General features: G+C 43.0%; 1 protein-coding gene across 7 annotated transcripts in view; it reads right to left on the bottom strand.

Moving 5' to 3' along the window:
* Nucleotides 1–15,413, bottom strand: part of LOC105096304 (kinesin-1 heavy chain) — a 45,857-nt gene extending 30,444 nt beyond the window's left edge. For 6 of the 7 annotated variants that reach the window (XM_064479428.1, XM_064479425.1, XM_064479429.1 and 3 more), the window contains exons 1-4: nucleotides 14,889–15,413; nucleotides 8,338–8,425; nucleotides 1,265–1,338; nucleotides 169–273 (exon numbers count right to left, since the gene is read on the bottom strand). In XM_064479428.1, the coding sequence (XP_064335498.1) occupies nucleotides 169–273; nucleotides 1,265–1,338; nucleotides 8,338–8,425; nucleotides 14,889–15,014 (393 nt within the window). In that variant the 5' untranslated portion in view covers nucleotides 15,015–15,413. The remainder of the gene's footprint in view (nucleotides 1–168; nucleotides 274–1,264; nucleotides 1,339–8,337; nucleotides 8,426–14,888) is intronic. The other variant, XM_064479430.1, reaches the window with a different exon arrangement.
* Nucleotides 15,414–15,872: the final 459 nt, after the last annotated feature.

Raw genomic sequence — 15,872 nt, 5'->3', positions numbered from 1 at the left:
TACTAACAGCAAATGAAGGACTTCGGTTTACTAATTCTAATGTTCTTTCAACTATACCTGTCCATTAAAACATTAAAAAATACCTTTTAAAAGAAAAGGTTTATTATTTTTTGGAACAGAATTATTCTAGGCATAAAATAAATTACAGTCTTTCCCTAGTGATTTTACCTTAATAAGAAATTCCAAATTTTCATCCATGGAGTAAATATAATTAAAAATATCTTGCACTATTCTTGGAATAATTCCCATGCCTTCTGGATCATGAAGTTTACCTTAAAGAGAAAACAAAATTAGGCTTCTTAAACTGTAAAGCACAGATTAAAAACTTTTAATTCACAATTTACAGTCAACAGAGGACAGGAATTCTAGTTGTTGCCATTATTGATTTAAGAAAAAAAAAGTGGCTCAACAAACACCCAAAAAAACCCAGTTCAACCGGGATATATTCTGGTAAGTTACACATAAAGTCTAGACGCCAACGACGGGGGTTACCAACAGACCTTGGCCTTTTATTTAATCATCAGATTCAGATTATGCACATTTATAAATGAACATACTCTAGGGAAAGGTTTTAGTTAAGTTTCTTGCCCTATGAATCTGCACGGCAGCTTCTACTTCAAGTCAAATTCATCCAAGTGCTAGGAACGTCCTTCCTCTCTGACTGTAACTTTACGAAAATGAGTAACATGAACGAGACTAAAACAAGCAGCCGTTTACTTTATACAGAATGCTCACAGATGATAAAAGCAGATACTCTGCAGTAGCGGCAGAAGATTACAGGCTGTTTCCTAGAAGCAAAGCTTGAGCAGGCCCACATTTATTATTAATAGCAGCTCTGCTTATTCTGGAGAACTTCCTATCAAAGAGTGGCAAATATTTGGCCAGGGGCCGGGGTACGGGATGGACACACAGACACAACCAAGGAGCTGAGGAAAAATTAAGTGCTCTGAAGAGAAATGAAAACACATAAACATTAAAAATTTCAAAATTTACCAGAGAACTCCGATTTAATCCTAAAATCTTCATAATTTTGTGGTTACACTGATAAAACAAAGCTAGGCATGACTTCCAATATACAACTCTTCACTGTTTAAACTCAGGAACTGATCATTTGCCAACAATGTTACTTGTATACAATTCGTATGAGACAAAGCAATAAACAGTAAGTAAAGCTAGTTAAGCGGGTCAAACACTGTCAGGAATAACGGATGAATGCCCCGTGTGCGCTGCGAGCCACATCCAAGCACAGATCATCAAATGTTACCTCCATCGTATGCGTCTTCCCAGAGGAGGTCTGTCCATACGCAAATATGGTTCCGTTGTATCCCTCAAGTACATCTATGAGGAAATAAAGAGATTTTATACATCAGGGGATTCTTTTTCCTTAAGCAGAATGTTCAAAAACACTACAATAATTCACACGTACATCAACCTTGTGCCTCACCCGTGCGCCATCAAATCCTCACATTAACATGTTTGTGGAAAGAATGGTGAGGAAGATTCAGATTCCCTTTACACTAATATGAAAGATTCCATCTAAGTCAAAGTTGAGCACATGAAAAATTTATAAAGGCATTAAGGGAATTAAGAATATATTAACAGTAATTTCCTGTGATGCTCCCTCTAAGCAATTCCTTCCCCTCCAGCCCAGATTACTTTCTGTTGTAAGAAACACATTTTAAATTCCACTGCTTGTAATCATTTCTCAAGTCAGCGTACATCTCCACTGTCATTACACCTGTACTCCAAAGCTTCAGGGGACCCAAAAGAGACAAATGCTCTGCCAGTCTACCTATAGGTATCAATCGGGTTTTAGAAGTAAGGCTGACTGGTAGTCAACTGCTGGTTAAGCCTCACAAACCCATACAGACACCATCCCTCCTTACACACCAAGTCCAGTCCTACCTCAGAATCAATTATCAGAACGCTCCTGTAATTAAAAAACAAAACAAACCAGTTTTTCTAGTCCTTTGCATACCCCAAGACCTAAAGTAACTTCCTTTAGGCTCAAGGGGGCTAAATACGAGTGAACAAGGTAACCTTTTGATTTCCAGTTTTCATGGATTCAGTTTGTTCTGGTTTTTTTTTGTTTGTTGTTGTTTTTTTTGGTGAAAAGGTACTATAAAATTACATTCTAGTCTAGAGGAAGCCAAAGTAAAAAGAGAAGACTGCTGGAAATAGATGGTAACAGTGGAAAGTAAACTTGTAACAAGCAAGACAATTCTTTTTTCTTTTAATTGATTATCTTAAGAAAGAAAGAAAAAAGATCCCAACATTGGGCACAACTAACTAGATAACAGATCTGCTACAGAAACATATACTAATAGGAAAGAGAAGGCATTAGTATTTACTTCCCTGGGAAGATTTTAAGAGATCTAAAAATTTGAAACTTTCACTGTAAATCTTTTCAGTTTTATGACAGGAAGCAAAATAATTTCAAGAATCACATTTAAAACAGAATTGCAATAATCTGTCAGTAATTCTGAAGAAGAAATTATATGGAGAAAAAAAGCACCACCCTCTCCAGTTCACTTCCTTTATACATAATTGTTCTCGGTATGTCTGTGTAATATACCCTGCTTAAGATCTTTTAATCAACCACACAAAACCGAAGGATGAATTCCAAATTTTTGTTAGATCTATACATAAAACGTTCATTCATGATATGATCCGGTTACCTAGCAACTACCACAATAAGTACTTAATAAATACCGGTAGGTGAATGACTAAGCGACTTTCCCAAGATCGTACTGACGCACAATCTACATGATACATGACATCACAGTGTATGTGTGTTAGGTGAAGCCCTATCACGTGACGGCTCACAGGATAATAAATGTATGCAGCACATTTGTATCTGGGACTTCAAGCAGAACTTTAAAAACTGTATACGATCAGAGGTTATGGAGTATTTACTCAGCACTAGGACCCAGGCTCTCGGTTCTGGGTGCAGGGGAGGTAACAATGATTAGGTGATTTCTAGAGGTGCCATGTTGTCATGAAAGGAAGACCACTTTCGTCAATTAGGAAAATAATCCCTTATGTACCTTCAAAACCATTCCTGACTCCTGCTTCCCATGGTGACTTTATTATAAGAAAGTCTAAGCCTACAGAAAAACTGAATGAATCTTACAGTGAACACCCCATAACCACTACCAAGGTTCTATCATTAACATTTCATCATTGGGAGCTTGAGATTTGCAGATACTGGCTGGTACACACAAAACAGATAAACAAGTTTATACCGTACAGCGCAGGGAACTGTATTCGGTAACTTGTAGCAGCTCACAGTGAAAGAGCATGAGAGTGAACACACGTGTATTCACGTACGACTGAAGCACTGCGCTGCGCACCAGAAACTGACACAACATTGTAAACTGCCTATATTTCAATTAAACAAATTCCATCATTTTACTATTTGCCTTAATCATGTGTCTATCCATCCCTCTTATTTAATGCATTTCAAGGTAAACTGCAGACTTCAACACGCTTCCACCTAAACACTTCACCATGCCTACACCATGAGCCACAATTCAATATTCTGCAGTTTTAGTCTTCAGAGGTAAAACTTATGTAGAATGAAATGCACATATCTTAAAAGTACAGATCTTAAACACACACCCACCCACCCACACACACACCCCCACACACCAATACTCATCTCTTTTAAAATCCCAGAGAGCATGCATCTGTAATGAGACGAAACCGGGCACTTCTGGACCTGGCTCTTGTTTGCCTTCTTTCCAGCTCCATCTCCCACCATCCTTCCCCTCACACTGCTGTCTTTGCTGGTAAAAATGGTTGAATCTGACAATCTCATATGGTTCAAGTTCACTCACCTATAATGTATGTTCTCCCCACACACGCAATACTTTCCCACGTGGACGCCTCAGCCCATGCGTACCTGTCTGGGTGCCCCTCACTCCCCTTCCTACTCTCGTGCATCCTTTAACTTAGGCTTCACTTCTTCCTCCAGCCCAGTTCCACAACCTACCCCGAAATGAATCCAGGTGAGAGTCTTACAGCCCCTGCGTTCAGCCATGATACTTACCACCGTGTACTGCAGACACCAATTTACTTGTCTGCCTTCCTCACCAGCCTGTAAAATCCCAGCGTGGTGCCAGGCACTCAGCAGGGCCTCAAATGCTTGGTGAATGACTATTACTGTAATGCACAGTATCTTTCTAAAGTGTCCCCCTCCTTTTACAACATACTTTTGCTGTTCTTGTGAGAAACAGAGGTGGGACTACAGCCATCTTACTTCTTTCATGCTTTGTAAACAAGGAAACATACTGAGCAAGTGAGACAGCGGCTTATCACCTTCTACAAGTCCCTTCATCTCTGAACTTCAGCTTCCTCATCAGGAAAATGCCTGCTTAGGGGAAGGCTGTGAGAATGAGAAGTCATCATATAAAATTATTACTGTTAACATTTGAGAACGTGCAATGTGCCAGGCTCTGATAATTTTTCATATATCAATGTATCTAATCCTCACAAGACCCTATGCAAGGTACTATTTTAGTCCCATTCTACAGGTGAGGACACTGAGGCACGAAGAGGTTAAATAAACTGCCTATAGCTCCACAGCTAGGAAGACAGAGCTGGGATGCAAACCAGGACAGTCTTGGCTCTGAAGACAAGCTCTTAACCACGACACAGTATGGCAGGCTACCTCTGGAAAAATTAAGGTGGATACAGTGGCAGACAGTCCCAGGCAGGAAGCTATTGTGCAACTGGGGACCCTATGGAGGCCTGGTATGACACCTGGCATCCAGCAAACACTGAATAAATGACACCTACTTTATACCAGGGAAACCAACTTACAGACACCGCTCAGGTTCAGACTTCAAAACAGAATACAGGTGGATAAAACATGTTCAAAAGAAAAAAAAACTATCTAATCAGTCTATGAAAAGGAAGTCTTAGCCCTGTATATAAGTTCTGTACTTTTATGGGAATCTGAAACAAAGCGGCCACAGAGCCTGGCAGGCCCCGGGCACACGAGCTGCTCTCAGCTCATCCCTGGCAGCTCGCTCATCAAACCCACATCTCAGAAGAAATACCAGCTCACCCACCATCTTGCCGACCCTTGCCCACCAGTTTCTAACCACATCCTATTTGCTCTGTATGCCAACGAGGGGCCCAAGTCCAACTTGCCACGTAGTTTTAATTGCTTTTCTGTCCTCACACCTCACCTAGCCCCCACCCCATCACTCTCCTTAAATCTATGTCTTTATGGGTAACCCCGCCACACTCACATCCTGCCCGGGGCAAGTCCCGCTGGCTACTACACCCAGGCCCCTCCAAAGCAGCAGAGCATTTGGGTGAAGCTAAGAGGATAAAGTCAGCCAGATACTTTTCTACGAATGGCAAAGCTGGCACAGAACCTGCAGACAGACAGACGGCCACCTTCTACTGTAACAGCACCTGAAGTCTAATTTTGCAGAGTGAAAATTAGGCTGAGAGCTATCCCAAGTACGATTATGGTTGATCAAACTAAGAAAACCATTTCCTTTCTTAGAAAACAGAGGCCACAAGCAGCAGTTGACACCTGTTACATACTTAGGTCATACCAGGTCCTGGGTAAAGCACCTTTTCACGAATCATCTTTTAAAATCCTCACAGTACCCTTATTCTGCAGAAGAGGAAACAGAGACTAGAAAGGTTAGGTGACTGTAAAAGTCACAAAGCCAGAAAGTGGAAGACCCGAGACCTCAATCTAGGTCCGTCTGATCCCAGAGCCTGGGCTTAACCGTGCTGCACAGAAGGGAGCCGCGACTCAGAACCAGCTCCAAACAGTGAAACAGGAATCTGCTGGTGAAGTAAAAGGGACCAAAATGCTGAGAGGGAAATTTCACAACAAGAATGATGTCATCTTAGAAATGATGTCACCTGAAACAGAACAAAAGGCAGCAGAAATAAGCACCCTGGACTTCAGGACAACAGATTTCAGAGTTCTGAGGAAGGAAGGTGTGAGGTGGTTGCTGAGAAACCATCTGAAGACGTACAAATAAGGTAAAAAAAACCACTGGAACAACATGAGAAAAGAAAAAGCCCGGGAGCAGCGAGTCTTACAAAAACAAAACAAAACAAAACAAAAACAAAGAAAAAACTAAGGCCCTAAAGAGAGCTTTAAAAATATTCAGAAAAAGAAGCATGAGTAAGACCTGCACTGCCTAGAAGAGACCAAAAAATGTTAACTAATGATGTATTACCATCTACACCATTCTCCTCAAAATGGAACAACGGGAAAAACACCGCTGGGCCGACTTCGGGGTTGAGGTGGGCCGGACGCCCAAAGAACGTTTCTAAATGAGCCCAAGTTCCTAGTTGTCAGAGGATTACATCCCACGGATAAAAATTTCACAGAAGCCACAGAGAACGGAGGTAACAAAAGATGACTAACTTGTAAATGTTATACTCGTTTTCAAAAAGTGAAAAATGATAGATTCTGGGAACCTCAGACAAATATACCAAAATTTCACTAAGGAAAAGCTAACCCCATTGTCTGCTTGGATCACTCAACTGGTACTTTGGGGAATACGAGAGTCATGCACCATGATTTCACAAAAGGATTCAAGTTTTTCATCGTTTTCTTATGGATATGTTGACAAGCTAAGAAGTATAGACGACTGGACAGTAAGAGACTCTGATGTCAGCTGAATACTCAATGTGATCTAATAATCACCAACAACCTTATTCAGTGTCCTTAAATAAAAACCTTAAAAGAACACTTAAATATCCTTGACGCCATAATAGACTTATCAAAACATGCTGATAGCCACTTAGATTCCTCGTAAGACAACTGTAAAAGCAAAACTCAAAATATGAGCATGAGCTAAAAGGAACATGATGGAACCTACACTTTAAAGGCTTGCACTCAGTAGTCAAGTGTGGACTGGGGTGTAACCCCGGCTGCAGCAGATGTGAAAAGGATTTGTACATTTAAACTGCCCTCAAATTCATGTATCAGTAACTCTGTATTACTAAAAAAGCTGAAGTAATCTCAGGCTGTACCGATGACAAAAGCACAATGAATCAAAGAACGTCGTACCATCACGCTCCAGGATGCACAGAGCCACTGGACGGCTCCGTCAGGCTCACAACACAGGACGACACTGCCCGCCTCCCTTTCTCGAGATCATGTACAGAATCACGTGTAATTCTCCCTCCGGTCCGCTCTCGCCAGTTCCATTCCAGTTGTCATGCTGGCCGTTTCATCGTCCAGGCAGTAGATGACCCCACTGCTACATGACACCCTGGCCCCTCAGACCCTCGACCTGATTCTCTCCACAATCTTGTCCTTTACTCCTTCAGATGCCAGCTCCACGGTCACTCTCTAGACCTTCCCATCACTAACTGCACGGCCTGCCTAACATCAAGAACCCACGTCCGTTTATTCCTTCTCGTACCCCAACTCCAACAAGACTCTGACCCCACTGAGACTGTAACATGCCAACCTTGCCAAAGAACATGTACATTTTCCTTCCGTCACATGCATGGACCTATTTGTATCCATAAACTCTACTTTTTCTCCTCTTACTGGATGCAGTGCCCGTGCTCCTACTCAGCCCTGACCTCTCCACTTGCACACTGAAGCCCAACCCCTCTATCCTGGTGGACACTACAAGACAGATTTTTGCCTCAATCTAAGAAGTACTTTTTAGCAGTCAGAACTGTCAAAAGAAGCGGTATAAATCATCTCACAAAGTAATGTCTATTTTATCGTAAGATCCCTCTGACTTAAGATATTTCTGGAGTAACTGGAAGTAAGTCCAGATAACCACTAACACCCTCTCAGCTCTAGGGTTCTGGGCTTTCAGAAAATATAAACCTGAAAAATACATTAGTATAAGTTACCAGTACTTATAACTGGAACGCACACACTTTTCTCACCCTTGTTAAATTCCTCAGAGGTTTCTCATTTGACTGACAAGCCCAGTCCCTGGGGAAGGAATCACAGCGGAACGGGAGGAGGGCAGGCCGCCGTCTCCTACCACTTCGCAGAAACTCGTCCGGCCATCTTGTTTCCACCCTCCTGCTGCTGTATTTCTAGCACTGCCACCTGAGAACCTCTGCTGGGCACGTCTAGTATCTGGCACCTTCCAAGTACACGTGTGTGACACTACAATTTTCTTAACACCCTTCGCTAGGTGTTGCACATAAATTAGTTCATGCAATGAGAGCAGCAAGCTTACTAATTGTATTCGACCTTCTCATTATTTAAACAACTTTCACAATTAACTAAAAAGAAAGGGAGAGTAAAATGAAAAAGGACGTTGGAAAGACCACAAACTACTTATCGCTGGGACAACCCAGCAGGTTCAACATGCTTACCTTTAACAATCTTCTTCGCACAGTCATTATACACTTGCTCTTGAGACGTGTTTGACTGGAACACCCGGTCAAATGCATAAGGCTTGGACTGAAAAACAGAGACGAGGGTTTCAACTACACAGTGCAACGTGAATAGACACTTCTAAGCTCCTTCAAAGAAGTCATCATACACTGAACCTTAAAAATAGGATACTTACTATACGCATCACTTCACATATAGAATCTCTGCGGAAAGGACCTTAGGGCCCAAACACAAATCCACGAGAATAAACTCCACAAAACCAAGAATGTGTGTGTTCGTCCTTGGTGTCTTTCCAGGGCAAAGCACAGTAATTAGCACTGCTGTGGTAGGCACTCACACTGCTGAGTGAATTTTTATTTATTGGGTGTCTTTTCTGGCAGGTATTGAGAGTCTATTTTCAAAACCAATTTCATCTTGCAGATGAGGAACTCGAATCCCCAAAGGTCCAAAAGTTGTTAATGACAAATTTAAAATTCAAAGCCAAATCTCCTGTCTTTTGGTTCAAGGCTCCTTCCACTATTCCCTTCAGCTTTTCAGTCTACTGCAACAGCTTTTCAATCATTTCACCCATTTACCAGGTATTTATGGAGTGCCCATGATGCTGGACACCATGCCAGAATGAGGGCCAAGGCCCACGCACTCCACCTGTCAGTGGAGCGTAAGTAATAGCGGGCGGACGTCAGACAAGCAACCAAGTGACGAGAACGCCGACTCAGGCACTGCGCTGAGGGAGTGCTGAGAGTCCCCAACAGGACAGCCGGGGTTGGGGAGCGGAAGGGTGCCAGAGAAACACTCTGGAGAAGGGCCGGCAAAGAACTGAAGAACAAGAAGCGCCCAGCTCACTGTCACTCTCTTCCTTGTTAGTCAAGAGGGGAGGGTGAGTGGGGAGAAGTCATCCAGGAATTGGGAACAGGATGCTTAAAGGTCTTAAGGCTGAAAGGAGCTTGCAGCACTCAAGAAATCAAAGGGAGTTAAGTTTGAAATAAAGGAGCAAAGATTATATGCCAACACAGTGAAATAGTATCAGTATTATTTTGAAAAGTTTTGATCTTGCGGGCCCCTAAAAGGATCTTGCGGACTCCCATTTCAGGGACACATTTAGAGAACTGCTGATGTAGCCTGAGAAGGAGCCAGAGGCATGAAATGAAAGAAATCAGAGTACAACGTCCACACAAGTCAAAGAAGAATTTTCAAGGAGGAAGTGATTATGTCACATACAGCTGAGACGTCAAGAGGAAACTGAAAAGTACCCAATGACAAAGGTCCGATTGGAAAGAGTTGAAAAAAGACTAGGAGGTAACTAAGTAGAGCAGAAATCTGGGTGGAAGAAAGGTATTTTTTACGACGGGCAAGACCCAAGCAGGTTTAAGTGCTGGCAGGGACAAGCTAGCAATCTAAGAGAGAATGTAGACATCTCAAGATGAGAGAGGGAAGCGGGGGAGGGGGTGTCTCGATAGTGAAAGCAAACGTATGCCTGCACTCTAGTCTCTTCCAAAGGAAAGGGAGAAAGCTGGACCTTAAAATAAAATACAATCATGGCCCCAAAACAACTCAATATTCCAGAATACTCCTAGGTCTTAGTGAAAAAAGACTGTACTTTTCAGAAACTATACCCCACAATTCCCCTCCCAAAGCTTGGAGCAACAGCAACAACGAAGCAAACCCCCCTCAAAGGGCTGTGTTCCCGATGCCCCTGCCACCTCCCACTGGACGGGCTGGAAGCTAACCGCCCACCAGTGGAGTCTCCTTGCAACCAGGGGCCCCGTGGCCCAGGTCTAGACACTGTGACATAAGGGATGGTCTGCAGGGAGGTTCAGAGAAGGGTTTGTTCTTCTGATTAAAGGACCATCTCAGCTGAAGCTGCCCTTTCTCCTTTCTGGAATGAATGTCTGGAACGGAAGCATCCATCTTGCAAATGTGACAAATATATCATGAAAAGTCAGTAGCTAAGGATGATGGAGGGTGACAGCGTCAGCAAGTGGAACTAAAGGCTCATCCCCAGGCTTTCTGGGCAAGAAAAGAACCTCTTATTTGTTTAGACCACCATTAGTTGTTTGTTTTCCCTCTGCAGCTGAAAGCGTTCCTGAAGGACATACTCAGATGACCTCACTTTGACATCAATTAAAAGTAGGCTGATTATTCTCTGGCTACAACATACAGAAAAGGGTCCCTCTGCTAAGATTCTGAGACATTAACATTCAAGTCTACAGGTGTGGCTGATAAAAGACAATCTCTTGTTTTACGGATTGTACAAAATGTGTTCATGCTAAGCAATTCTGGACACAAACCCGAGCGTAATCCAAATGAAGGAGTTAAACCGTGCTAATACGCTTTCTACGCAAGAAGTAATTTTCCCTTTTCATCTACCCGGCAAACATTTACTTAGCATCTACAAGGTATCAGATACTGGGAATGAATAATGTAGTTTCAGAAATGATACTTCATTAGTACAGAGTGTAGGGTTCAAATAATAACAGAGGAGAAGGCTGGGTGGGGTCTATACCACTAAGCTAAGCAGATACATACTGGGATCTAGTGTATGTGATCGAGTGATGTCAACTGAACTGAATGGAGACAGCCCCTAGCGCTAAAGGCCTCACCATTAACTCTAACTTTGCTTGCAAGAAACAAGTTAATCAATAAAAAATAGGTAATAGTATGACCACTGCATCCCTCCAAAATAAGTCAGATAATATTTCACGAAAGTAAACGTTTAAAGAATAAAAAGAACAAACACTACTGAAGTCCTGCCTTCATTTTTACATCAATAAAAAAACAGTGCTCATAAACCATTTAGAAAGAGAGATGCTCAAAATAATGTCACAGTGAAGCCTCCTCAAAAGCACGTTCTGCAGCTGTTTACCAGAAGCATCACTTCATAACAAATATGCAAACACCATTAACCTTATTCAGGTAAGAGGATGATCATGCAAACATAAAAATAACTACACTGGGATAGAGTGATTTTTAAGGTATGTATCACTGTTAAAAAATTAAGTGCTTGGCATAAAGCTGACAAATTAGTCTTATTTGAATTCTAAGACTAAAATAATTTTCTTAAGTAAGGCAAACGTTTTGAGTAGAGATCTAACTATAAAGTTACTAGTTGATCCTGGCTTCCTGGGATGAAAAATAAGACTTGTGAAACAAAACTATTTCTAACCGTCTATAATTAAGACACACCCCTTAACTAATAATCCTTCAAATAAATTAAACAAAAGAAAACTCACAATCTGGACATCTATGTCTTAAAAACCTGGTTCTCGGCTTTGAAATGTACGTTATACAGCCTTTACTCTTATACATCTTCAAAGACACTCCAAGTCACAAGATGCATTCACATCTGACTTAGGCTTCAAGGGGACAAAACCAAACAGGAATAAGTGAAATGATTCCTGCTTGAATCTGCATGCATCAGGCTGAACACCAAAGCTGGTTACAAAGGACACTCTTCTGGCAGGAATATGTTTTTCTCTGGAATTCTGAATAGTCATTTTCAGATCATACACCACATGGGTGGAGACACTGACTGAGGCCTAACGTTCCACAGGTGTAAAGGGCTGTGATGGTGGCTCCTCTTTCAGTTTTTATATTTAAGGTAATTAGGATAAAACACCAAACCACTCGCTTGAAAGGGGCAATTGTGTTGTGCTGTTGTAGGTAGGGAACTGGGTCTAATTTCAATCAACTACAACGACCTGTTCTTGGTTCTGGCAGCCGCCGCAGTGTACACCATATAAGGAACGACGATTAGTAAAGCTACTTAACGATGCAAATGTGCCTGTTCCACTTTTCTGATGCATAAACAGATACAGGGGTAATGTTTTCAGTTTTTTTTCCCTGGTGTTTTCAGCAAGCTCATTTGAACTACATAAGGCATTTCTCTTCTTTAAAAAGGTCTTCCCTTCTTTTGTGGATAACAGGTTTGCTTATCCAAGCAAATATTCTATTTGTGTCATTTAAAGATCTTCAAAAAATAATGCATTTATTTCATTCAATATGTAATACTTACATTTCACCAAGCACTAAATTACAAAAGAGCATCTGCACAAAGGCTGCAATACACAGAGAAACATTATAAGATTACAAGATTTGCCTGCCATGGGGTTATATTATATTAAAATCACTCATTAAATGAGTAACAGGAAAAAAGTCTGGACAAAGTACCGGAAACTGAACTTAGATGAAAATCAGAATCCTTAAAAATTATTTTCTACATGAGCACTAATTATACTTAGAGTTCAATAACACTGTAAACTAAAATATTTATTCTTTAAATTTTGATTTAACCAGAAGGCTATATAAAAAATGTTTTAAAATCGTTTAAAACAATTCAGTTTTAAATGCTGCATCACAGCAATTCCTTCTTAAGTTATTTACCTTGAATCAGGATCAGGATCCAGCAAAATGAACAAAACAAACCTAGATACACTTTAACCTAGATATTTTCTAATTCTGCTCCTCCTTGATATCCGTAAAAATTCCGAGACAGCTTCTTAAAAATTAAAATAATGCATTTTTTTAAAACTGGGGGGAAAAAATGAGACCTCAGAGTAATGACATACTCTAACGCAAAAGACCAGTTTCGGAAGTAATGAACTAAACATGCTGCCTTACATTTTTTTAAAGCTATATCAGAGCTGTAATGTATTTTTGCTTACACTTAAAAAGAAAAAAAAAACAAACAGAGAAAATGCTTACCAGTTTATCTAAAGGCCAACTTACCTGTTCATTACTGATGCATGACTCAATCACTTTTCTATGATTCCTAATATTATCACTTAAACTTACTTATATTACTAAGGAAAACTATATAAGAAACTTAAAATAACTTCATCCAAAGGAAACAACCTAGAATAACTGTGCTTCCTGTGGTAATTCTTTCTTTCCTATCAACTCTTTCCTCATATTTCATGTCACATTTGGCCTGCATCAGAAGGTTACTTTCTAACCTAATCTTGTAAAACATATTGTGAATCCTAAATTGTACCATTCCAACAAATAAATCTTGATAATGCTTATAGATTTGTGTAAATGCACAAATTCTGGAGAAAGAAGACACTCTTAATCAAGTCTGAATAAGAAAACCAGCTTTGATGTGTCCACCACTGTTGAGGCTGAGTGATCACAAAAACTCTGTAAGAAACTAGTAGCCTCCTGTTTGCCAACTTACAACCCAGGCCTCGCATGCTTCCTCTGATTCCATGTAAAATGCATCCTCCTAGAGGAAAAGGATGACGATTTTTGTGTTTAACTTTTTGGCCTCATCATAATGTCATTTATAGCAAGAGTTTTTTGGTGGGCTTGTTAACAAAGAACCAGCCTGACAGTCCTCACACAGTGGTAGCTGGCATTTGGTAACTAATGATTTGTTTGCCAAAATCCAACTGAGCAAACGTGGAGCTGTGACATTCATTTTCTAGAGCTGAACTTTGGAAACTTTCACATAAACTCTAAAGAACTTCAGTGCTGTCTTACACGTTCTGCCAAATGGCATTACCGAGAAAAAGAATTTAATTTCTAGTCACAATCCACTGTTCTGCAGGCAGTATCTTACTATTCATTTTAATCTCGTTGAACTGGTCATATCCTTTTTAGAGACCTTTCAATACTGAAGATCAGACCTCAAAAAAAAAAAATATATGTATCAATTTTACTTTCTGGTCTCCCTGACAATGATCAGCCAACTCCAGTCACGTTATGTTTTATACTACAAGGACAATCTCTCACCATCCTCGGGACTATCAAAGTCAACTTTCTTCAAGGTAGATCTTAACTGTAGATGTAAGAACCTAATACAAGATACCTAGCCCACTGGTCAAACCTTACCTTTTTTTTTTTTTTTTTAAAGCTTGGCTTTATAATACTTTGATGTACGCACAAAAAGTTAACAGTCTTTCCGAGACGGTTACCCCTTAAAACCCAGTGAGAATGAGACAGTGAGTCTCCCTGGGCACTTACTTAGTCAGCCCGATGTGAACAGCCTAGGTCCGCTGGAAGATTAAACAAAATTGACCGCCCCTATTTCAAAAGAAACCTCACCATTTCTTTTTTACAGCCCTCGATTCGCCATTTGCAATTGTAAAGTCAAAGGGCAGGCTGGCAGAAGGTACAGGGACGACTGCGGCCGTTTGGTAGTTTTCCTCCTCCCACGGGGGGAACCATAGGGTTCAACACGGCTCACTTTCCCTAAGACCAAGCATCGTGACTGTTTAAGGCACAGAAGGGCTGGCCTCAGAGCTCCAAGTCCCAGGCCGGGGTCTGATCTTGCCTATCTCACGCTCGGCAAACCCGGGGGGAGCCCTAAACTCCGGCAGCATCCTCACCAGTGGCTGCGCTCCCGGACGGCGCCCCCGGCGCCTCGGGTGCGGGAGTGCCCCGGACCGAGCCCGCGACTGCGTCCCCCGCCTGCAGGCTGGGGTGGGGGGCGCCGGACCCCCTGGGAGGCCGGGGACCCCTGCTCCTTCCCGGCCCCCCTCCCCACTTCCCCGAACTCCGGGCGCAGCCGGCCGGGGGCGCGGGCACTCACCGCGATCATCATCGTGTCCTCTCCCTGAAACTTCGCGAGGTACTTGTCGCTGCGGGTCACCTCGGACTCTTTGAGAGGTCTGAAGCGACACATCACTTTGCTGTTGCACTCCGCCGGGTCCACCATCTAATTCGGCGCCGGGGCCGGAGGCCGGGAGCCACTCCCCGTTGCTCAGGCTTGGAGGACGCGGGCCGCCCCGGGTTCACAGGGCTCGCGGGGGCCGAGGCTCCCCGGCGGGGGTGTTCGGGGCGTCGGGGACCCCGCGGGCAGCGCCCGCGCCGGCACCGTCGTCCGCAGGCTCACTTCCGACCCATCATGGCAGCCATGGCGGCGGCGCCGGGCGGAGCGGCGGCGGCCCTCAGCTTCTCCTGCCGGCGGGGCAGGCTGCGGGGCTGCGGGGCTCTGGGGACCGGCACGGCGGCCCCTCTTCCTCCTCCCAGAGAGCAGGCCCGGCCCACCGTCGGCTCGCCGGCTGCCTCCCGATTGCTCCGGAGGCCGCGGACGCGTGGTGTGCGCCGGGATAGGCGGCGCGGGAGGCACACTGCGCACGCGCGGGAGGCACACTGCGCACGCGCGGGAGGCACACTGCGCACGCGCGGGAGGCACACTGCGCACGCGCGGGAGGCACACTGCGCACGCGCGGGAGGCACACTGCGCACGCGCGGGAGGCACACTGCGCACGCGTGGAGCCGGCGCCCCGGCGACTAACCCGCGGCCCCGCCGCCCATCCCGCCGCCGCTCTTATTATTGATTTCTAAGTGAAGTTTTAACTCCCTTACACTGCCCTTCATCTGAATCAACACGTACCTTTTCTTCCCTTTATCTTCCCAATGTATTTCTATCATCATTTAAAAATTAGGATACAATAAAATAAACAAGTTCTTACTGTATAGCACAGGAAACCATATTCAATATCTTACAATAACCTAGAATGAAAAAGAATATGAAAATGAATGTATGTATGTATACATATAAATGAACTAT

The sequence above is a fragment of the Camelus dromedarius genome, chromosome 26 (genome assembly GCF_036321535.1).
Source record: "Camelus dromedarius isolate mCamDro1 chromosome 26, mCamDro1.pat, whole genome shotgun sequence".
Classification (NCBI taxonomy): Eukaryota; Metazoa; Chordata; class Mammalia; order Artiodactyla; family Camelidae; genus Camelus; species Camelus dromedarius.
The sequence above is the reverse complement of the archived record's forward strand: the minus strand, read 5'-3'. Positions and strand labels throughout refer to the sequence as shown.